The 24,534-nt window shown below is 43.6% G+C and overlaps 2 protein-coding genes and 1 long non-coding RNA gene across 3 annotated transcripts; all 3 read left to right on the top strand.

The window, feature by feature from the left end:
- The first annotated feature begins 2,792 nt into the window (after positions 1 to 2,792).
- LOC148882796 (uncharacterized) lies at positions 2,793 to 10,989 on the top strand. The gene is made up of 5 exons (XM_088986884.1): positions 2,793 to 2,864; positions 2,929 to 3,055; positions 5,322 to 5,439; positions 8,794 to 8,851; positions 10,549 to 10,989. Exons 1-5 carry the CDS (start codon positions 2,793 to 2,795, stop codon positions 10,624 to 10,626), a joined length of 453 nt encoding a protein of 150 aa, XP_088843010.1. The 3' UTR covers positions 10,627 to 10,989.
- Positions 10,990 to 17,645: 6,656 nt separating this feature from the next.
- Positions 17,646 to 17,976, top strand: LOC148882795 (uncharacterized). Its single transcript, XR_016118656.1, has 3 exons — positions 17,646 to 17,693; positions 17,764 to 17,831; positions 17,918 to 17,976. It is a non-coding gene; the product is annotated as an uncharacterized LOC148882795 (long non-coding RNA).
- Positions 17,977 to 18,850: 874 nt separating this feature from the next.
- Positions 18,851 to 24,387, top strand: topaz1 (testis and ovary specific TOPAZ 1). The gene is made up of 13 exons (XM_089023509.1): positions 18,851 to 18,940; positions 19,609 to 19,666; positions 19,768 to 19,919; positions 20,135 to 20,227; positions 20,304 to 20,407; positions 20,783 to 20,852; positions 20,945 to 21,116; positions 21,276 to 21,376; positions 21,627 to 21,792; positions 21,869 to 22,021; positions 22,181 to 22,384; positions 22,480 to 22,666; positions 22,746 to 24,387. The coding sequence occupies exons 1-13, from the start codon at positions 18,923 to 18,925 to the stop codon at positions 22,945 to 22,947; spliced, it is 1,680 nt and encodes a 559-aa protein (XP_088879635.1). The 5' UTR covers positions 18,851 to 18,922; the 3' UTR covers positions 22,948 to 24,387.
- The last annotated feature ends 147 nt before the right edge of the window (positions 24,388 to 24,534 follow it).

Raw genomic sequence — 24,534 nt, 5'->3', positions numbered from 1 at the left:
AGGCCGCCGATCCATACCATGGCCCCTGCGCCTGTTTTCAAGAACCTGCAGGCTTTATCTCCATGCTGCTCAGACACCATCACCCCCTCCCCAAACCTCCGCCTCCCTTTGAAATGCAATTATGACACACGGTCATGCCACTGCGATGCCACATCCATCAAAAGAGATGTCACCTGTCCATCAGTTCCTTAAACGTAGCTCCTCCGTCGCGCGGCGGACGATGGTGCACCCGCCCGCAAGGCATAATGTAGCCCACTGCTATCAACCAGAAGACTCTGAGAAACCAAAATAGCGTCACGAGCGCCGATAAATATAGAAAGTAATTAAATCGGCAGCGGGAGAGGGAGAGACGGAGAAAAACCAGGAAAGAGCCATGGTCTGTTTTCAAGGAGGCTATTAAGTCAGTGTCACCGATGGCAATATAGATCATCACACGTTTTTTTGCGTTTTTGGTACACGATGGAAAGATCGGGCCAGATTTATGAATTTCCCAAATAGTCCACCTGCCGGATTTTACGGTATACAAGGCACACGATCGTATAAGGTGCACCACCAATGAATGGTGTATTTTCAAATGTTTTCCATATACGTATAAGGCGCACTGGACTGTAAGGTGCATCTTCAATGAATGACAGTTTTCCAATATATTATATAAGTATATCAAGGTTTTCTAAATATAAGGCACACATCATTATAAGGCGCTACAGTAGAGGCTGGGGTAAAAGTTAATTCCCAAATTATATTTACAGTATACATCTCAGTCTGCTGACTTTTTTACTGTGCTTAGAAGATCTTTAGAAGGTTTTTTAATCCTTTCACCCCCCCTTGCCCCATACCCTTTCAAATTGCTGCTGTGGACTGCAAATTTCCCCATTGTGGGACGATTAAAGGACAACCGACGTCTCTGGACAAGTTGTGTCCATAATTTGTAAAATGGCTTCAAATGACTTCTACTGAGAGTATTTTACAAAGATTCCACCGCATATAGCTATATTTTACGTTTTAAGACTTGCGCTGAATATTCCGGAAGTCTTGTTTTTGAGTTGGTGACGAGTCCGTACGTGACGTTACTGAAGGAACGCCCCTGACCGAAAAAAAGGACACATTGTAGCAGTCCTTCCATCACGTCAATGCATTTTGCTGTTCCTGTTTGGTCTGAAAATGTCATGTTGCACCAAAAGGAGCCAGAAGAGGGCGACCAGCCTGTGGAAACGGGCTGATTAATTCCTCACGGGAGCTCGGTCGCCATTTTCTGCCTCTTTTTTGGTGATAAATTTCCCTCCAATGTTGCCTCAGAATGACACGGAATAAGTTCTTTAATCAATTGCAAACATGTATGCTTTCCTCTTCAGAACTATTTGAATCATATTCAATACTGGATGTGTAACAAGAAAGCATATTCTCCGAATCTGAAGCCATTGTTTTGATTCTCCAGCAATGCAAGACGTCTTGGCGTGACGTCACGAACTGGGGGCGGGACTTTCTGAAAATGCCCACTGCGCAGCTCAATTTTTTGCAGATTTTGGACACTTTAAGTCATTTTTATTGGTGTTTTGCATTTGACTAAAAATATCAGCCTGCGTGTTTTGGGTATTTTAGATGCTATAAAACATTTTTCTGATGTCAGTTAGGAAACAAAACAATGGCGTCGGTTGTCCTTTAAAGGTATTCTGATTCTGATATGCGTCTGGAGCTTGAAATGAGGGTGACTGTCCAAAATACAATGCAATACATACATATTGGTTTATATAGCGCCTTAAGAGCTGAAGCTGGAACTAAATGCTAACATGTAAAAAAGGGAAATCCGGGAAAAGAAAACAAAAATTACCAGAGGCCATGGCCAGCACTTTACCGGCAGACAAGCATGGAAAAACAACCCGAACAAGTTCAGGAATGGCGCTCTGTCATATTTTCAATTCCCTAATAAATTTTTGAATGGCAGTAAATGAGTTAATATACTTTGGTTGATGATTGTGAGCGTCTTTGATTTTAAGGTAGTTTACAGCTCATATTTGTCGCCAAGTTTCTTTGTTTGTCATTTTTTTTCTTTTTGTGCTCCATTGCAGGCATGGTGAGTCAGCAGTATTTCACTAGCTTATCCTGAGGGGCGGTGGGGGGGCTCGTGTGACACGCTCATCGCCCGCCCTCGTCGACTTGCCCTCTTTCCCCGTTCGATCTTTGAGGAGCCTCACGACGCCCAACATGGAGGTGGATTAAAGGTCCCGTAAGGTGACAGCGGAGTTATGGGTGAGGGGATGCTGGAGGGACACGGCGGGGGCCATAAACCGGCCACCATCTTGACATGGTCTCCTTTGGGAGCGTGTATCCCATTGTTGTGACAGAAAGTGACGGACCGGAAAGCACTTTACTGTCTGTTTTTGCAAAAACAAATGCTAACAGCTCATTGGGCGCACACTTGTGTTTTCCCATCTCTTGCGTTCTTTGTCCCGTGGCTCTCCCTCTTCGCTCTATCACACCCAAGCAGACAATGGCATCTTGTATATGGCCTGCCTGACCCACAAAGGCGCAAAATGAAACATTGACAGGCGCAAAACGCCATCGCTCATACGAGCGCCACTGACGTGTATTTCTGTAATGCACACAAAAGGCTTGTGATGATTTTTTTTGTTTCTTGACTCGCATTGTCTGCCTTTCCCACACACATATGTACACAAATACGCACAACGCCACATTACTCTGTCTTGGAATTTTACATGTTGATGAGGAGGAAGCGTGTCATCCAATCAGAGCAGCGACACGCGGGAGAGACCATCCCTGCGCAGACAGCAGGGATGATTCCAAGGCAGCCGAACCAGCGCCGCAAAGACTCAGCCGACCCGGCCCGCTTCCCCTCTCGGCAGGTGGTACGATCCGACAGGCTGGATAAGAACCCCTCCTCTCTGTCTCCCCCTCTCCTGTCAGTGCTAGGGTGTAGCTGCTGATCCAATAACCTACTGCAGAAAGCAAAGCGGCGGCGGAGCCGCGTTCAGGTGTCACACCGCTCCGCCGCCAGACTGGAGGCGGCCGAACCGTGACAGCGCCGCGTCCAGGCCAGGTGAGTCCCGACGCACTCTTACACGTTGACATGTGGCTCTTCAACGGGCCCTGTGAAAAGTCACATGGCATGACAATGGAATAAACACATGTACATTATACAGGTGTGCAGGTGCCGGGGGGACCCCAGGATGTCATGGTTGGCACTCCCGGAGTGTGCGCGGCTTTATGTGATGTGTGTCATCTGCATATATGGACACAATATATATATTTATAGCGTATGTGTATGTGTGTGTGTACGCACGCCATCTCTCCCCGGTCTGGTGGTGAGAGACAAAGGGTCCCCTCAGTTTGACGCTGTGCATGCAGTCGCCGCTGGGTGGGAAACTTACCCCCCCCCCCCCCAGCCCCCTCCTGTCACCAACCGGCAGTTCTGTAGAAAGGGGGAGGGAGGGTTGGGTGAGAAGAAAGAAGTCAATCTTCTCGATATAATCGACGACCCCCCCCCCCCTCCACCCCAACCCTCCACCTTAATTGCTGCCCAACATTCTTGACTCATGGCGATAGGAGGACATGTTCATAGAAGATGGTGAAGATGATGATGGGGGACATGGTGATGGGGGCGTGGGAGGGTGGGGGGCAGGGGGGTGCAATCTGAGGACACGCGGGTTGGATTGTCGGTCATGACAGGAGGACTACTGTCATCTTTGGAGAGACATACCAGGGAGAATGAGATTAAATACACGGGTGTCCAAGAGGGGGGGTGGGGGTGGTCATCTGCCATGCACATGACTGTGTGTGGAGTACGCGTGAGCGCAAGCGTGGAAACGAAAGAAAAGACGGCGTGATGGCGCTGAACCGACGGCCATCGCTGACCCAGACAAAGGGCGGCGATCATATTTGCGGTCTCATGGCTTGTATGGAGTCGGAGTGGGGGGGGGCTGACATGTATGGAATGCGTCTCACACACACACACACACACACACACACACACACACACATTTACATACATACACACATGTGATCCTCATGTCTCACCTCGGAAAGATGCCATGTGCGCATTGCACCGCTGTACCCCCTCCCCCATCCCCCCACGCCTTTAACTCACTCGCTCATTACCCGACGCCCTGATTCAACCAGCACTGTACAAACGGCTCGCCGTCTACATCATAGACACGCTCCATTGATCCTTCGCTTTAACCTCCGCCATCACCGTCATATTTCATTACATCGTTGCCCCCCCCCCAGCCATTACCATCCACTACCGTCTGTGTGCCAACCACTGGAAGAGATGTAATCTTATCCTTAAGTGGCCTTTATCACATCTTGCCCATGTGATTGGGGGAGCGGGGGGTATCAGTGCATCTCTTTAAGGGGGGGTCAAACTTTTTTTTTATTAATTTATTTCTTGGGTCATAGTGAGCATCTTTCTCATCATTATCACCGACATTGTAAATTTGAACAAAGACACTGGATATCAATCATCTGAAACAGCGTCTCCGGTGCCACGTATTGATCCAAGTGGATATTTATTAACCCCTGTTGTGTGTGTGCATGTGTATTTGTATGATTTATATTTCATACAACGGTCATTTATAGTCGTAGCGCACGCGCACATTCAGCAGCCACAGCAAAAGTGCGCAGTTTCTTTGTTTTAAAAATGGTGACCCGACAAGAACAACCCGTATATTTCCCGTTTTGCGTTTAGCCCCCATTTCCTCTGTCCTCACACCCCTCCACTCACCTTCCATATGCGACTGCTGTCAAGCTGTAGGGCGTGCCCCCCCCACCCCTACCCCTCTCCCCAACCATTCTCTCCACGTTGCATATGTACATATCTCACCAAGTGGAGTCCACGCTTGGCTGCACGCCGGCCGTATGCGTGCTCCTTTTATACTACCAATGGTAGGTCGGGGGGTTAAAAAAAACTAACCAAAATCTAGATGGGTTATGACATTTGCGGTGGCGAGCATCACTTTTTGAAAAATTGCGATGCATTCCAGAGCCGGCATGCAAAATGGCTGCCGCCGAGCCTGTGATGGCCGACGAGCATCTCGGTCTGAGTGGGATGCGCGTGCATACGTTGCTGCTGCCAGTCAATTTGTGCGTAAGCGTAATCCTGCTATTTGGCTTTTTTTTTGTGTGTCGTGGGCAGTCTGTACTAATCCGTAATTACCAGCGTCAACGTACACAACCTACAATGTGCCAGTCATTAGGGCGGAACAATTGTCCTTTTTTTTTTCGTTTAAGCGGTGGAAATAACGCGTCCATTTGCAAATTTATCAGTCACCTCTCCTCAAAAAGCTGATCTTGTGCTTTCATTACAGTTTCTGTGCCTGGGGAAGCCAACCGCCACCCATGCGCCTGCCCACCCGATCGTCGTCTTCCCTTATTCTCACGTGCCCAACCCTGCCCAGCAGTTGGCATCCTCCAGGAGTCATCAGGGTTAGTGCTCGCCTGGCACCCCAGTGTCCGAATCAGCAAGGCAGGAACTTGTGAATTTATAGCCGTGCACTCAAATACGAGGCCAAACAATTTATCTGGCATAAAAGAGAAAAAGGGGTGGGGGGGGGGGGAGTTAGCTTTAAAACACATCAGTCACCAAAGGCGACAGTAAGCGATTTTTCTGTATGTGTGTGTGTGTTTAAATTTATGACACTAATACAGAAATGACTCTTCATTGGGACAATATCACACCTTCACCTACACACTATAAAACAAACGCACGTCTCCAAATTTCAACATTTTTAACTCATTCTCTGCCAGACAATGTGCAAAAATGTGTCCACTCCAGTGCCAGGGTTTTTGTCATTGTCACTCAAATTCCAGGACCCACAGGATATTGAATTTTAGGACTACATAAACATTCAACGCAGCGTTACAAACCTTAGATTCTCTTCTTGCATGAGGAAAAAACTAATTCCTAAATGATATGGGTGTGGTGTTATATGATCTTGAAATGAGGGTGGCTGTCCAAAATACAATGCAATACATACCTATTGGTTTATATAGCTGAAGCTGGAACAAAGAGCTAACATGGGAAAAATTGAAATGCTGCCCCCTTGTGGAAGGGAAAAATATTGCCAGAGGCCATGGCCAGCGCTTTATCAACACCCCAGCAAGAACAACCAAAACCCATACAAATTCGAGAATGGCACTCTACGTCATATTTTCAATTCCCGAAGTGAATGAGTTAATCAATAACGAGTTGTTAAATTTGAAGTTAAAAAATAATGACTGTTATTGTGGTTTAATAATAATAATAATAAATTCCATTTATAAGCACCTTTCAAAACTCTCAAGGACACTTTACAGTCACAGCATGGAACAATTTGAATTTTTGGTTGTGACTTTAGCAAGCATCAAATATCACAAATTTGATTTGCTTTGGCGGGCTGAATAAAAAAATATGGCGGGCCAGATTTGGCCCCCGGGCCTTGACTTTGACACCTGTGCTCTACACGCATAGACCCGATTAGCTATTTAGCTTCAAATTTCAAGACTGCAAGTTTGAGCATTTTACGCAGTTGTGGCAGACTGCAGGGAGGGGTGGGAACAAAGAAAAGAAACAAAGCTCCAACTAAATGACTGTTGGTCGGTCTTATCGGTACCGTGTGGGCGTGTGCGCGTGCCACCAACGGGCTCGCGCGTTCGATTCTACCCTTCCTCTTATGCATCTATCAAGCTAAAAATGTGGTCTTTAGATGCCACTGAAGGACGAGAGGCAGATTGGAATTGGCTGTGCATTATTTCTCCACTTTTAGTTGCCATTTGCAACGTTTCCTGAGCGGTCGAGTTAACCGGTTGAAATTTTACCACCGAAGGGAAAAAAACAACAGAATTGCAATTTCGACTCAAATGCTTTTTGTTAAATGACTTCCACCATGACTGAGTGTTCGCTTCCTATTTTTTTTTTCATTCCCCGGCGAGTTAAAAATAACACTAAAAAGAAAGCGCCGTCATTTTGATTTTATTGATGTTCTCACTTTTAGTCCAAGGCAATTTAAGGACACGAACCCATGTGCTTATGCCAATGCGCGCATCTTTGTGTGCCTGCCATTTAGCCTCCAGTTAATGAGGAAATGAATGCGCACTTATCACATTCGACTGCCACAGATCCTTCATAAAATTACCTAAAAGGCGGACACTGCTATTTATGTGCTCCATGACACTAAGCAACCTTCTGGCGTTTTTTTTTTTTGCTACATTCGAAGGAAGCGGCCCCGAAATGAATACATTAATAAAAATCGGGTCATAATCCGGATTTTGTGGATAACTGCAATTTCTCTCCACTGCGAGATGTTTGGGGAGAAAACAAAATCTCGAGCGGGTATGCGGAGGTCTGCAGCTGACAGGGTGGGGTGGATGCTCGCCTAAACCCTCCTGGCTTCCATCCCGAGCGCAGACAACAGACGTCGTCATCTTCCAACTCAATTTACAGATGCATTAGGAGAGGCTGAGGGCGCACCCATAGCTCTCAAATGCAATCATGCCTCCTTTGTGCTTTAAAAGGAAATTGAGGGTGCCGTCGTTATCGACTTTCTTTCCCACTTTGCTGTCATGTCGGCACGCCTTTTTTCTGCCAACGACTGTTCTTTACTCACTTGTCTCCCTTTCAGGCCACACTAAAAAAAAGGCAAAGATGGATGTCGAAAGTCATCTTGTAAAGATTTACTCTTGTAAATTGACCAAGGTAAATTCCACAAACGTGTATTTAAAATAGAGGTGGGTATCTGTTGATTTAAGTCTCGGAAAATAAAATGACTCTTAGAGCATAGGTGTCAAAGTCAAGGCCCGGGGGCCAAATCTGGCCCGAAACCAAGTCAAACTATGATGTTTGCAAAAGTCCCAACCACAATTTCAAATTGTCATGTGAAAACCAGACATTATTTTTTACTGGAAATGTGAAAACTGGTTACTCATAAATTTATTGTGCACTGTAGATGTAATATGCGGAGGGGATGAAACATTCTCATGGCTTCCCCTAAAATATGTAAATAATAAAATAATAAAAATATCATACTGCGTGTTTTGGGTATTTTAGATGCTATAAAACGTTTTTCTGATGTCAGTTAGGAAACAAAAAAGTGACGTCCTTTAAGAAGAGTCAGTAAAAACGCCGCTTAAAATTTAATTCAAACGCTCAAATGAAAAATGTTCCAGGGCAATGCGCGTAGAAAAAAAAATGCTTTGCTATGAAGAGGGAAACAAACGCGAGCAGTCCTTTTGTACGCGCATTATTCACAAAAATTGATCGTATACCACAAATATCTCGTTTCATTTGTGAAACTGTCGTCTGTTGATGTAACGGTCTCGAGTGGGCATATATTGTTCATTTCAACAAGATTTATTAATAATAATGGCATGGTAAATGCATTCAGGCTGAAGGACATTTTTCTCACTTGACGTGTGTGTGTATATATATATGGATATAAATATTTTTTTTATTTTTTTGCTGGTATCGTCCACGGCAGGACGATACCAGCGGCAGGAAGGCAGACAAAGGAAAGGATGGGGGGCTGGGAATCGTTGAAATGGCAGAACAGGATGAGGAAGAAAAGACTTCTGAAGAATAGAAATGGTTGTCTTTTGAAAATATGCCACCTGTTCTTCTGACCTCCAGGAGTCTGTCTGGAGCTACCTTTCATTTGTCTTTGTTCTGTGAAAATTGCCATCGCTCACAAAGCATCCACTTTTTCACCCCTGGTTTTTTCCCCCCTATATCAGCAATTTATTCTAACGGCTCTTACGTCCGAACATCAAATTTACCGTGCCTATCGTTCTCCGTCTTGCTTCTAGGAGAGGAAGGAACGCGTCGTGTCCACGTTTCCATGCCAATGGGATCCATAGCATTCAGGTAGAGGAGGTTGTATCGCATGTGGACTTTATCTGGAAAGCAGAGGCCGGCTGCCATGGCAACCATATGATGAGACAGGCAGGCAGGGGTATTTAAAGGAATTCAGCCGCCGCTCGCCTTGCTGTGTGCGTCACACACGCATAAAGAAATCAGCAGTTAAAAAAAATCAATAGCCGCTTTTCATATCACATCGCACAAGTTATAGAATCACATATAATCGCCCGGCTTTATTTAGCCCTCCTACCAAGAGCAATCACCATTTTTTAATGCATACTTCCTATTTATCCTCTGTACAAAATCTCTTCCCCCTGTTGTGACAATTAAATTAATCAGATTTCTTTAACAGGGGCCTTTAATCAACACGTAAACGTGCCAACTGTGTTTTAAGGACACATGCGGGTGCACCAAATAAAGTGCTCGCATACAAAATTGAAGGCGTCAACGGTTGCCTAAAACGGCATGGTGACATCTTTAAAAATTCGCAGGAGGCGCTGAACATCAATTTGTTTGTTTTTTGACTATCCTTGAATTCATTTACTGCCAGACGTGCAAAAATGTGTCCACTCTAGTGCCTGGGTTTTTGTCATTGTCACTCAAATTGCAGGACCCACATAATATTGAGTTTAAGTACTACATAAACGTTCAATACAGCGTTAGAAACCGTATACTCTCATCTTTCATCTGAAAAAAAATATATGGGTCTGGAGTTATATGAGCTGGAAATGGCGGCGACTGTACAAAATATAATGGAATACATATAAAGTATATTGGGTTAGATAGGGCTTTAACAAAAGCTGAAGTTGGAACAAAGGGAAATGCTGCCCCCTTGTGGATAAAAAACATTGCCAGAGGCCATGGCCGCTGCTTTATCGGCACCCAAACAAGAAAAAAACTAACAATGTTGGGAATGGCGCTCGAAGTTCTATTTTCAATTCACGAATAAATTCATGAATGGCAGTGAATGAGTTAATTGTACCATCATATGTTAAAAATTGAGTTTACATGGTGCTTTTTGACCTATATAGTCAAATATCGAGATGCTAGAATGTTAAAGCTCATCCAATCAGCATCAAACATGCTCGGATCAATTTATTGATGGTATATATGGCGCGTCTTGGAGCCTCGCACACATTCATTAACTAACCTTATTGATTGGGCGCAAGAATACAAACGGCACCCTGGTGTGAGTTGGATACGTGCGTCGGGTAAATGCCAAACATCACATTTGAGCAGCGTTATGAACGAGAAGCTAATTTTTGCCTTTTATTTCTGCCCCCACAAACCCATCGCCACCTTTCAACATTTAAATGAAATTGTAAGTGTAGGCAAGCGTGAGCAGACCCGACGCCTGTAAGAGCGGGCGGTAGAGATGAAAGTGCTTTACAGAATCAGAATGAACAGTGACCTCTTGTAACACCCCACCTCGCTCTTTATCGCATTTTAATCCCAGCTCATTTCATATGCTAAGTAAAAGCTTATGGCGCTCACATTTGCGCGCACACACACCTCAGCAGTGCGATTATAAAATTTGCATAGAGGATGTTTGCAAGTGCAGAAAGGTTTGCAATTGGCTTGTCAGGTGCGCAGAAATTGAGCCGAATCTCCCAATTCGTGGCAAAAATCCAACTCAAAAGAATGTTCCCTCACGTGTTTTTTTTTTTTGCGCCTCATCTCATTTGCATGTTCTCTTTTCACAGCTGTCATTCGAGAAGTGGAAAACCGAGAGCGGGATGAGTACAAGGCGGGCCCCCCAAAGGAGAAGCAGTGAGATGTAACCGCTCCTCTTCTCCCTAATGGAAAGTCTTTCTCCACCATTTGAGCACCATCTGCCGGTTCGGTGGGGCGGGACAGCTGGTGTTGTGAATCAGGCCGCCGCATTCCAGGGAACGGCTACTTCCCAACACCAGGGTCTCTCCTTCACTATGCACACATTTGAACATCACTGCGCTTAAATGCCAATCAGATGATGGATGGACTGCCGACGTCGAAAATCCTGACAAATTCTGCACTTTTATCGGAGGAAGCTCAGAAGTGTAAAAACATCCATTGTGGTACATTGACCCCATCCGTTCATTATCCAGGGGTGATTCTCACGCAATGCAAATGACTACAGATGCAAAAAAAAAAAAAAAAAACAACAGACATCAATTATGAACAAACTTGACAAGTTGCGATACTAATCTTCTGTTTGCCAAATATTGGTACAGTGTTCGATTGGTGAGCACATCTGACTCGCAGTGGAACAGGGTTTATTATCAGTTTAAGCTCTTTAAGTTAATAGTTAAAATATGTTGTGGGTCGTTTTATTAGTTTGTATCAAGTCATAAATACGGGCAAAACAATGGTAATTTAAAATGAAACTTTATTCAAGTACTAACATCGAATCAGTCCTGAGACATGACTACCTTTATTTTGGGGCAAAGTGAGTCCTTTGTCGACCTCTGGCGTCATGTCGAAGTGAGTTCTTGTGGCGGGCACTAGGACCATGTATCTCACCCAGCAGGTGTACAGCAGGAGGCCTGTTTATCATAAGAATATTTTACTGCATTTTCCAACGTTCAAGTCAGATCCACTTGTTAGCAGTTGGAATAAAGACATGCTCCAGTTAGTCGTGTGTTCTCCTTCCTCAACTGCTACAATCTCACAATTTTAGGTACCAAAAAGTACGATTACCGAGAAGCAATTACGCATGCACTGTGGCTCCACAAAATGGCCGCCCTGCATAATTCCCTTCACAGGACCCAACCGTCAACACGAGGCCATCCCATAATGGTCCCATCCACGACCAAGGTCAAACTTGATCGGGCCAAATTGAAAAATGCCTCCTACCCCAACCTGTTTATGCCACAAAGACAAAAACGAGCCCCAAAACTGTCCTTGGGTGGACGTGGCAGGACTCTCAACATCGTGGAACCGTGTACCGGGCCGCAACAAGCTGGCTGTACCCCGGGGTTCGACCATAACAGAGGGCGCAGCTCAGGCGAGCCCGGTGCTTTTCAAGGGACGGAGGCCGCGATGCTTCCCGGGACATCAGGCGAGTATATTTGTCGCCGCTTCGACACCCCCAAAACTATTTTTCGCCACAGGATACGCTTTGTCATTGATGCCAACCATGCTCACATCCATCGTCGGCCACCCACCGCTGAAACGTTTTGCCCAGATTTGCACAACAAGCTAACCGTATGAAGTTTAAACCGATGATGGCCCGAGCTGGTGAGGATTCGTGACCGACATTGCGAGGTCGTCAAAAAAAGATTATTTTCAACTATGTTGTCTACGTTTGGGTTTAATTGGATTCATTTTGAACGTCTGGAATAATTTCAGCGGCGGTAAATGACTAATTTTTCGTGATAATTGCATAAATTGAGGGGTTGCTACAAGATATCGTGTAAAAAATGTAACCATGCTTGATTGTTTTGACCGCTTAATTGGACAGTAAAATTTTGGACCGCCAGCAAAACGTTGATGTTGATTTTAAAAACGATTTGAGAATTTCAAACTGTGTAAAACAACCATTTTCCATGCCACGAATTAGTTTTATACACTTGTTTTATTCTGTATTCTGCAGATGTGTATTTGTAAACATTGGGTCTGAACAATAATGGAAAATACAGTTGTACCCTCCAGCCCCTCAAAATTGCAATTGCCATTTAATCTGTGATCATTTTTAACAAGGTCCTTTTGTAATACATTGTTCAATAAACGATTTTTATCACAACAAACAATATAGGCTGTATTATGCATGACTGGTAATACAAAAGACAGTTGTGCCGCTACAATTACAGGAATAAACTTTTGAAATACTTTTGAAGTGCAACGTTCTTACCCTTTACCATAAAAACATAATTCTGCAACAGAGATGTGGCCTAATCAGTTCAATATACTCGACTTAATCAGTCAGACAAACTTAAACATGCGGTTTGCAACAATCATGCAAATAAATCTGTTGCGCTACTTCTAGCTACATATCACTTAGTTTCCTGGAACACAATGCAGAATGTAAATATTAACTGCACTTCCTAATCACTAAAATCTTTGCCTTAGGCCAAGGGTCTCAAACTCTGGTCCTCGAGGGCTGGAGTCCTACATGTTTTCCAAGTCTCCCTGTTGCAACACACCTGTTGCCACACAGAATCAGAATCAGAAAACCTTTATTCGTCCCACAATGGAGACATTTGCACAGCCTCAGGTGTGTTGCAACAGGGAGACTTGGAAAACATGTAGGACTTCGGCCCTCGAGAACCGGAGTGTGAGACCCCTGCCTTAGGCCAATAAGTAAATGAAACACATTCATGAAAAAATAAAATAAGGCTGAAATGTAAAATATCACCTTTCTGTTTCAATAGCGGTGAAATTCCTCGAGTCATTACAGCTCGGGAGCGTCGTTTCATTTAAATAGTGACATATTTTATTAAAGGTGCTCTTAAATTTTATTCATGAAGATTTCTCTTGTAAGTAGTTGACCGCTTTTTGTTTTTGGAGGTATGTTTAGCACCACAGATTGTAGAGGGAAGAAGGCACATAAACTTTAAAAAAGTCTCCTGCGACCTATTAAGGACAAGCACTTAAGAAAATGGATGGTTAGATCTTTTTGAAACCACTTTAATTTGTGCTTTCAGACTTTGTGCCGTTATTAGAAGGGTGAATAAGGTGCCTGTGACTTGTGTGTGTTGGCTACAAACTATGATCTGTCTTTTTCTAAGTGTTGCTTATTTTATAATGTCCCTTCTACAATACTTGAACGCTCACCGTGTTGTTTTTTTTTTCTGTGAAAATTCACCATCACCTCCATCATTTAGGCCTCTGCATAAAAATGCACATCGTTTTATGTACAGATAGACATGGCTCGTTTAAGCACAGTTGAGCGGGAGGAAAATCCCAATTTCTATTTAAAATTATCCAGTAGAAAAAAAAATCACACACCTCTATTTCAACGCCTTTTGCAATTTGTTTCAATTCACGCATATTGAGGTTGGTCTTGTGAATAATCAATTCCAATCGAGGCAAATTTTACGTAACAATGTAACAATGCTCTCTTTCCCCTGCAGATTTGGACCAAAATATGAAGCAGATCCCAATCTCCCTTGCTGGTTCTAAAACCCCCTTAAAAAGATTTGCCCCATCCGCTGGCTGCAGATTCTGCAATGAATGTAATATCAACTCAACACTGGTAAGGCAGGCACCCCAAAAATTGCCCACATACTCAAAACGGTACAAATCCATTTGGAGAAGAAAGGAAGTAGTCAACCTTAAAGGACAACCGACGCCATTGTTTTGTTTCCTAACTGACATCAGAAAAACGTTTTATAGCATCTAAAATACCCAAAACACGCAGGCTGATATTTTTAGTCAAATGCAAAACACCAATAAAAATGACTTAAAGTGTCCAAAATCTGCAAAAAATTGAGCTGCGAATTGGGCATTTTCAGAAAGTCCCGCCCCCAATTCGCGACGTCACGCCAAGACGTCTTGCCTTGCTCGAGAATCAAAACAATGGCTTCAGATTCGGAGAATATGCTTTCTTGTTACGCATACAGTTATGAATATGATTCAAATAGTTCTGAAGAGGAAAGTATAAATGTTTGCAATCGATTAAAGAAGGTCTTCCGGGTCATTTTGAGGGATCAAGACTGAGGTGTAGCGGCACAGAAAATGTAGAAGATGGCGCCAGAGCGCCGTTGGAAATGTTTTGATTTTTCAGCTTGGAATTTTTGTCAGCGAATATCAAATAGTTGTCTCGGTGTAACATACAACGATTCACCATTGCGTTATTTGTGTTTTCCTTCTAATTTTGCCATCAACACGAAGTGTTCAGACCAAACAAAGTACCGCAAAATGCATTGAGGTGATGCAAGGTCTGTCCTTTCTCGGTCAGGGGCGTTCCTTCAGTGACGTGTCGTGAGGACTCGTCACCAACTCAAAAACAAGACTTCCGTAATATTCAGCGCGAGTTTTACAACGTAAAATATAGGCATATGCAGTGGAATGTTTGTAAAATACGCTCAGTAGAAGTCATTTGAAGCGATTTGACAAATTATGGACACAACTTGACCGGAGACATCGGTTGTCCTTTAAGGTCAACATTTGTGACGTTGTCCAAGGTGCTATGATTGTGACTTTGTACTACCACATAGTCTCCAAACCAAGACTGTTTTTTTTGCTTTAAACAGGACATAACAGCTGCTGGATTGCAGCTCAGGTCTCGTTGTTCAGGCCACCACAAAGGTGCAAGTAACCAGCGCCAAAATAGTACTACACAACTGAGAAAGTACCAAGATTCTTCTCTCCAGAGTTGGACGAAGGACGTCTTTGCATCCATCGGAAAGCCTCCAGGAGAGCAGAGCATTGAATCCAACCCGGGGTCAACATATGGCACCATTCAAAGAGAGATATCTGAAGGCAAAACGTACAACAACACACAGTTTTTTACGAATTGTGGAACTCTCACTGTTATTCCAGATCAGGAAAACTTGAAACCCAACTGCCTCTCGAATAAGGAAACGCGATGCGGGACCTCAAACAGTCTCAGTCAGCCACATGTGGACTTTACAGAGGAGACCCTCGGATTGTTGGAAGATGACACGGGTTCCTTAACCTGCCAAAGAGTGAGGCTCTATGTTTGGGAAAGAAAAGGTTCCTGTGCTCGCACTTCGATCACCTGGCACAACAAGCAACTGCTTGTGAGTGGATTCATGACCCTGAAAACCCACACGAGTGCTTTTGCGCAAACGGAAGTAATCCCGTCTGTTTCTCGTACTCCAAGAGAACCGTCACCCTCTTTCGGAACTAGCGGTGACGTCAGTGATAGTGCGGAAGAAACGAAAGAAAAAGCCACTGAGGTACAAAGTAACACGGAGCAACTTGAATCAGAACAGCCGGAATCCGCCAAATGGAGCCTGACCCTCACCGATTCTGATGATGACCACGGTGAAGCCTTAAACAGCCACGACCTGCCACCATCCCCCGACGACCCAGCATCACCAGGCTCACGTCTATCCGATCTCGTAGACACCGAACGCTGGCCGACTGAATCCGGGTCAGCTCAGTTGGACGTTTTGGACGAGTTCACGGCATATCAACGTGACATCCTGCTTGTTCATGTGGACCACAATGACTCAGAGCTCTTTGACAACCTCCCCCAACAGAGTATGTTGAAACTGGGTCCCGACCGAGTTTGCAAAAAACCCCAAACTTTGACCACATACAGCGTGTCGCACGCTTTCAAACAAAGGTAAAACCTCATATTTGACGCCATCTCCCAGTTGTCTACGGCTTATTGTGACGGCGTACTTTCCTATATTACTTGTGTTTCAGTTGGACCCCGGTTAATATAAATCATCTGTCCGATAGTTCAGACAACGGTATGGCCAATTTAAGCACCTTGCTGAGAGTTATTACGATGTGATGAGATTTTTGTTTTTTGTTTTTTAATACTACACCAGCAGCAATCTCATTGCATTGTAACAAAACAAACCCATTTATTTTTTTTTTTTATTCTTTTTATTTATTTATCTGTTTATTTGTTTGTCTATTGATGAAATGACCTCAAGTTATCACCTTGTTGCCTCACACGTCTGACTTTTTTTCAGAGGAGAGCTCCGACAGGCCCTGGAGGCCTAAGAAGAGCGACCCCTCTCCCAAAAACCAAAGTGACGTATCCGGAAAAGAAAACGTCACCAAATCAATGGTAATTGATCAAAATTCAGTTTGGGCCAAATTACTCATTCACTGCCATTACCGAATTTGCTCAGGTTTTAGTTTTTCTTTCTTGTTTTTTCCCTTCCACGAGGGGGAATCATTTGCCTTTTGTACAGCCGCCCCCACTTGCAGCTCATTTTACTCTAGACCAGGGGTTGGGAACCTTTTTGATGAAGAGAGCCATAAAAGTAAAATATTTAGAAATGTTTTTCAGTGAGAGCCACACACGCACGCAAACACGCACACAACGTGATTTCAACAAAATGTCAGAATATATTATTTAAAATAACTTTGTGATAATACTCACCATGAATATAAATAGTTTTCCGTTCCTCATGATTGGTAAAAAAAAATAATTGGTAAAAAATTCAACTTGCCGGGTCCATTGGCGAAACTACTGCTAGCTAGCCTGCACACTGCTCATTAGCTTGCATGCTTTCTTTCTGCTGTCTTTCACAGAAGTATATTGGTGCTAATGTTATCATGTGGCTTGTCAAAGTGCCACTGATATTCAACTATTTTATTCGTGTTATTGTTTCATTGCAAATTACAATCACTGCAAAACTTTTTCTCTCCACAAAGGCGAATCCTTCCATCAATTCAACCTGAAGTGTAAGATACTTGTATTTTTTCTTACTAGTCAGGCTTATTTAAAAGGGGGCGTTTACCTGTTTCGACATCAACGGCCATAGGTCAGTAGCATCCAATCAAAATTGCACTTTCCGCCAACTGCCGCCCAAACAGGAAATGAACAGCGAAAAAGCAAGAATATGTATTTAGTCTTATCGGCGAGCCAGATGCAATCATCAAAAGAGCCATATATGGCTCACGAGCCATAGGTTCCCGACGCCTGCTCTCGACCATATAAATTAGGAATAACATTTTTTTCTGATGAAAGAAGAGAGTAAGATTTCTTACGCTGCATTGAATGTTTATGTCTTCCTAAACCTCAATATTCTGTGGGTCCTGCAATTTGAGTGAAAATGACAAAAACCCTGGCACTGGAATGGACACATTTTTGCACATCGTCTAGCAGTGAATGAGTTAAATGGACAATGACGGCACTTTAACTGTTCCTGTAGGTGATTGAACGGAACACACCCGATGCTGGCGGAAATCATCACGACAGAGACATCCAGGAAAGGTAAGAGTTTTGCACATTTCAATCCCTGTGTTAGTTTTGGTTTCGCATTGATTCTTCTTTTCAACAACAGGGAGGCGGAAGTTGAGGCAGGGAACGAATCGTGTCAACCCAGTTCTCTACTTGGGCCAGTGAATAACGGTGAGTGTGAATTCAAGAAGCATGACAACATCTGGGCTGATGGGTAATTTTGAATAGTTGTTTCAATTTTTTTTTTTTTGCCGCAGCGCGTTGTGTAGGTGCGTGGATGCCAAACACTGCAAACAAAAGCGATCCGATGCGTCCGAAAATTAATTTGGTAAGTATTGTGTCAAATAAGGTTTGGGTATTTCAGGCGACATGTGAGGGATATTTGGTTTTCAGGTGAAAATTCAGAAGTCAAGCCTAAAATGCATTTAAACCTTATGAGGTTTACCCTCATGTGACATTATCAACGCTTTTATATTTCCAACTGTGAAGTTTTGTAGTAGTTTTTGCTGAGGAGCCAAACGGCGAAATTCAGTCACCCAATAAACATCCCGGTTCAACGAGAGCCGGTTTTGAAACCGACGTCCGCATCACGCTGTTCACATTTTGACATCATGAGACCGTGACCTTGCCGTTGAGATGCTTCAAACAGGATGTTCTCAGACGGAAGTGGCCATTGAGCCTAAAAGGTCCCGGAGTGTCATCGGCAGGTTGCAACGGAGACTGGGAGAGTCACTGAAAGAAGTAGAAGTGGACGTCCTTTGACCGCATGATGATTGCCGCTCGGGCCTCGAAAATGCAGCACGGAACTGCCCTACAGCAAGGCGACAAAAAGGCAACTTGTGAACAAGCGTGAGGTCATTGTCGTCAAGCTGTCATTGATGCGCAATGGGCACTTGACGAGTTATTGAGACATTTGTTGTCGTGGTCTTTACTACTCATGTTTCAGTGACTTATTTTAGATGAGAAAATCAACAATCCATCCCCACTTTCATGATACAATATCACTGTCATGTGACCATTTAACATGTTTTTAATCAATTTCACCTGAATGCCAGATATCCCTCACGTTTTGTGAGTTGTGGATGTATTCATATCAGAGCTTCTTATCTCCCACACGGTGCAACGTTTGTGCTTTTTGCCAGCCGTTTGTGTAATGTAAAAAATGTTTTTTATATACCTCATTAAATATTCAGTACTGCAAGCAGTTCTTCAGTGAATCGCAGTCCTGTAAATACAAGACATGCCGCTTTCTGCATGTGCCGATGGAAGGCGACGAGAAGGTAAGCACTTGGCTGACCGTGCCAATTAGAACTTTTGAATGTACAATGGAACCTTTGAACAACCCCCCCGCCCCCATGGAAATAAATTGGGTGGGGGGGGGGTAATTTTCCAGATAAAACCGTTGCCTTTATTTACTGCTTCCGATCAATATAACTCATGGTTTCAAATTTAACATGTTATCTACTGTTTACTCATTCACTGCCAGACATGCAAAAATGTGTCCACTCCAATGCCAGGGTTTTTGTCATTGTCACTTGAATTCCAGGACCCACAGAATATTGAGTTTTAAGACTATATGAACATTCAGTGCAGCGTAAGAAACCTTAGACGCTCTTCTTTTATTAGAAAAAAAGAATTAAATGATATGGGTCTGGAGTTATATGAGCTTCAAATGAGGGTGGCTGTTCAAAATACAATGCAATACATTGGTTTATATAGCGCTTTAACAACAGCTGAAGCTGGAACAAAGCGCTAACATGGAAAAGAGGGAAATACTGCGTCTTTGGCAGACAAGCAAGAAAAAAAAAAACAGAATAAATTCGGGAATGGCTCTCTCCATCATGTTTTCAATTCCTGAATAAATTCGTGAATGGCAGTGAATGAGTTAGAAAAACATTAAACTACTGCAACACGCCATATTAAATGGAGATTGCTCTTTTTTGGGCAGTTCTGTGTCAACACCGTGTCACGCTTCGCCAAAAATCGCATGTGCCTCCAAAAAGCAGGTACGACTAAAAATGAATTTCCTGTCCACCCGCATATCCGATTGAAATCAAATCATCCATCAGTGCATCTTCATGGCTTGTTTCGTGCTTATTGTTTTCAGGGTTTTTATTCGCCAGCTACTACCAGCGCAACGCCCCCGGAACATTTTTCTCCATGCCCGTGTTTCTCTCCCTCCTGTGGAGTCTGTTGGAAGCAGGGATCATACCTGATGTTCTGTCTGTGCTAGGGGTCTGCTTGGCTCATAAGATCACGGTCAGTGTGCGTTCAAATGAGCCACTCTGTAATTTGTCATGTCAGCCAGCAGATGGCAGAAAATGTTTCTGGGAGGGGGATTGGATTGGATTGGATTTGCCTTTATTAGTCTCACAGTGGAGAAATTTACATTTCACAGCAGCAAAGTGATGAAGTGATGGGGGGTAAGACTAGAAAACAGTCGGAGGAGAAACGTGTTTCTCTCACCTTTTCAGCCTACTCATAAGTTCCTGCTTGCTCTTTTCACCTATGTGAGAGAAAACGGCTTCACGAGCGGCGTGCCTCACCTCATGCAGCTAACATATAAGGTAAAAAACATTAAACTCATCATTGCACGCCGTCTACGCATGTCGGCGTGCGTGTAAATGTTTCGCCTTCTGACAGATGGCCAGTGAAAATTTAATGCTGAGCTTGGATTGCTTCGATGGTGTTCAAAACATTCCCGAATTGCAGCAGATCGTTCAAGCAAACGTGTCTGCCAATCAAAGGTGAGTTGTGAGTTTCGTAAATTCTCCTTTCTGTTGTTAAGCTCGGGAGGCCTCAACCTTGTGCAATTTACTCGATTGTTTTGATGCGGAGGAACTGTGTTGAAGTGCAGGGGAGGAGTTTTATTTGCTACGGGCAACAACTTTACCCCATAGGAAAGTGTTTTTGTTGCCATTTTGTGGCATTTCCGGAAAACTATAAACCTTCTTTTTTCGAGGGGTGGTGGTGTAACAATTACCCCGGAATTGTCCCCAATTACTTTGCAAATAATTTGGGGGCGGGTGGGGATTGTATGGTGGTTAGTTTGTCCTGGATCACTTCTACTGACCTGATTTTTTTTCATACTGCTGAGTAATTCATCTCCTTTGATGTGAAAGACTATCCGTTTCCGCCAGTGTACCCATTTCAGACTACTTCATCTTGGCCCATGTCATTGTGGAGATGGAGGTTAGCCCCGATCAAAATCACCCACAAGATTGCGCACTTTATATCTTACGTTAAATCCGGCCACGGCTTGCCGACATTGTTGTGTTTGCCAGCTTTGTGCAAAGCAAGAGGACTGGCCCTGCCTGGGGAAAGCCTTTCGCTTCATTTGCACACACTACCAACATCCCAGCCAAGTGGAACAAATCAGCGGGCACATTGCCGTTGCTCTTCTATCCGAAACTAAAGCTAAGCTGTCTGTGCCATTTGTGCCGTTTGCTGAAACAAGTAAGCAAATACATAAATAAGCTGCAGTTATTATTATTATTATTATTATTATTATTATTATTATTATTCAAAGTCAAAGTCAGCTTTATTGTCAAATATCCACTATAAATATATATAAATATTCACTCATTGCACTTGTCTTTTCATCCTGCTCTGAAGCTTGTACCGCTGAAGATCCAAACTCCCCATTGATGGGTTTCATTGGCAGAATTGGAGTATCTATCATGCAAATATACCATCAAACTCAACGGTGGGTCAAGGTAAGTGGACCCATCCGAACAAACGTTTGGAATTTGATGTTATGGGTGCTATATAAAATATCGATACGCCTTATTACAAACTTTATTGCCGCAAGGCCCCAACAATTTTAGAATTTGACTCCCTTTTCAGACATAAGGCTGCCAACTGGCCCGCTTTTTCATTTCCCAGATGCAGCCCTACATCCTGTCGAGGTGCTAACAACTACCTTTTTGCTTTTTTTGTTTGTGTGTGTTTACGCGCGTGTGGTAGGGTCGCAAGGTGCTGGAGGTGCTGACGCGGTTTAACATCAACTACTCCATTCAGAAAGGTTTGTTTGCAAATGAGGGCGGCGGATCACGCTGCAACCTGATCACCATGGCAGCGGAGCTCTTCTTCTTCGCCGGCAGCCTGGAAGGAGCTCTCAATACTCTCAGAGGTAATGACTTGGGTATCCCCGCGACATGTTTTAACCCTGTCGGTGTTTTCCCAAACCTCATCATCTGTGACGACAGAAAGCAAATGGTTTGTGAGTTCAAACATTTGGCCGTGTAAGCAGCCTGACCTGGAGAGACGAAGCCGCGTACTGGCGTATCTGGCTGAGAAAGCCTCACACAGAGATGCATTGGAGCTCCTGTATCATCTCCCAGGAATACAAAAGCCTCACGGTGAGCTAACGTGGGTGCTTTTACTCAGATTTATCAACTTCTTTTCCGTTTAAGCCCCTGTGAAGCACCAACTGACAAGAAAGACTGAACCAATGTTGGATTTTTTTGTGTGTGTGTGTGTGTGTGTGTGCGTGTGTGTGTGTCTTTCTCTCGCCCCAGACCAGGTTGACATCTCTCAGTACACCCCCTTGTTTAATGCTCACCTGCAAGTGTGCGTGGACAGACTTGTGCTCCCCGTGGCCTCAAACATGGTGGATTTAATGCTTTCCAGGAAGGTACCAGTAGATGGCGCTGTGCTGCAGAGGCTTTTACACAAGCTGGGGAAACATAACCACTGGCTACGTGCGCGCGAACTTTTCAAGCGTAAGCGAGAGGGGTGTGATGGTCCAACACCTTTCATTGATTCATGAATACCTCATCTGCATTGCTTGACTCCTACCTTTTTGTGTACCCATAAGAATCTCTAACTGCTGGCTATTACCCAGTCGTATTGGCCCCCGCTGGGTTAATGGCCTTGAACGTTCCCAGTCGACTGGGGGAAGTGGAACTCGCGCTCACATTTGAGATGTTAATCACTGTCAATGCGTCATTCATTCTCCCCAATTCTGAGATGACAGCCACCACCCTCAACATTATCCTGAAAAGGTAACACCAGTTTATACTCATGTGGATGAATTATAAGTGTTACATGCAATTGATGTACCCTCCCCCCCACTCCCATCAGGAGTCACGAGAGCGAGAGGGAGTATCTCTCAGCTGGTTGCCGCTTGCTCTCAGCGGCCCTCATTCCTCAACCCAAACTGGAGGTCCACTACACTGCTACACTAAACCCCTCACGGGAACAAATCTTCACACTTAGCGGTGCCTCGGCCCTACGATGGCTAATTAGAAATTATATGTGGGCAAGCAAGGTGTGGCGTTATTAGTTTGGAAAGTAAGTTTAAAAAAATAGAATTGAATCAAGTAAATGTGTTATAGCTTTGACAATAGTGTGACTGGATTATTGTATAAGCGACGGGTAAGTAATGTTATTGTACTTTGTATAGTTTTGTTAATAATACTTTTACAAAATGTTCTGGTATAAAGTTTTGTTCCACAATGAATCTTTGTGGGCTTCATTCTTTATATTGAACGGGTGGAGTTATAACGGTGTGACTAAACATCTGAGAAAAACAGTGGAGGTACTTTATGCTACTTTATATGTTGTCCCGCTTTCCGAATGTCAAAAGCTTTAAAAGGAGCAGGGAGCTTATCATGTCCTTTCTGTTGTATTTTTAAAATTTCTTTGAGTTTGTATGTGTTGCAGGAAAACCAAGGCATAATACATTCTACAGTTGTCGACGTATCTAATGTGGAATCAGCCTTCTCGACGTGTTTTACAGTTAAGCTATGAGGCATCTACTGAACAAAGAGGAACTTGACAATTTTGTATTCTTCCTGTTGGACCGAAAGCTGCACTTGACCCCTTCTTCGAGAAAGAAATGGGAAATTGTATCTGGCATTGTTGTCATTTGTACTGCATATGTTGAACTTCTCATGGTGAGTTTTCTTTTTTAATATATTGATAATATGTCAAAGTTGCCTCAGGGCAAGTCAAGACAGACCTTCACGTGGTCAGGAGTAGATGCATGCATGTCTGATGTCATTTGACATCAGCATTATGAAGGGTCTTATGATTCTTTGGAAGTGATAAAAGACCACTGTGTTGATGGAAGCATTTGTGCGAGTACCCACATAACCCCCACCCACCCTCTCTTATGTCTCCTCCAGAAAAGTGAGTTGTTCGCCCATTGCATGGTATGTGCAGTCGTGCAAAAGTGGATCAACGTTTGGTTTGCCGAAGAAAGCTCTCTGGTGTCGTCCATCAGTTGCAATGCTTTCCCACTTTGTCATATCATCATAACCCCTGCCCTGTTGTGAAACTTTTTACAAATGCACCTTGAATCATGGAGTGGCTATCGTAAATCACTTCACTGTCACCCTCTGGTCCTTTGGGCCTAAGAAGCCGGTGTTTTCTTTATTTAGACCCGAGATACAAGGACTGATTTGTAGTGTCGAACATATGTCAAATGATAATAATGGAATGTAATTTGAAAGTTTTAAATTCGGAAAATGAAATTGGTCACGTTTAAAATTACAAGATAGCAAACGGAATCACAAACTCCGAACTTTATTCAGCAAGTAGCTACTACATACAAGCACCCTCGTAAATTAAAGTTCTAGGTTAAAATTCCTAAAAAGAAATGTTCATTGTTATTCAATGTCAATTGTTAATTTTTCGATTTGTATTTTAATTTAAAGACCATACGGTGCTTTGTAAGTAGTATAACACGCGAAACATTCACGTCTGTCCGAGTACAAGCATTCCTACTTCAAACTAACAGCTTAAACGAAAATATTAGCATTAATCATGTTAGCTCGATGTGCTGTCAGTGTACGGCTACAACCTGGGGGACTGTAAATCAAATATATGTATAATAAATGACGATGGCTTTTATTCGACGGCGTTTAAT

The sequence above is a fragment of the Hippocampus bargibanti genome, linkage group LG20, assembly GCF_051943395.1.
Source record: "Hippocampus bargibanti isolate YZ-2025 linkage group LG20, ASM5194339v1, whole genome shotgun sequence".
In the NCBI taxonomy this organism is placed as follows: domain Eukaryota; kingdom Metazoa; phylum Chordata; class Actinopteri; order Syngnathiformes; family Syngnathidae; genus Hippocampus; species Hippocampus bargibanti.
Note: the sequence above shows the minus strand (reverse complement) of the source record. Positions and strands in the feature narration are given on the sequence as shown.

Bases quoted from the DNA above. Each gene is read 5' to 3' on its own strand.
- topaz1 (XM_089023509.1), top strand. The intron at 20,228-20,303 runs GTAAAAAACATT...GCCTTCTGACAG, and splicing joins TCATGCAGCTAACATATAAG to ATGGCCAGTGAAAATTTAAT. The intron at 21,117-21,275 runs GTAAGCAAATAC...CCTGCTCTGAAG, and splicing joins TGTGCCGTTTGCTGAAACAA to CTTGTACCGCTGAAGATCCA.
- LOC148882796 (XM_088986884.1), top strand. From the start codon at position 2,793: ATGATTCCAAGGCAGCCGAACCAGCGCCGCAAAGACTCAGCCGACCCG. The intron at 2,865-2,928 runs GTACGATCCGAC...TGTCAGTGCTAG, and splicing joins GCTTCCCCTCTCGGCAGGTG to GGTGTAGCTGCTGATCCAAT. The intron at 5,440-8,793 runs GTTAGTGCTCGC...TCTTGCTTCTAG, and splicing joins ATCCTCCAGGAGTCATCAGG to GAGAGGAAGGAACGCGTCGT.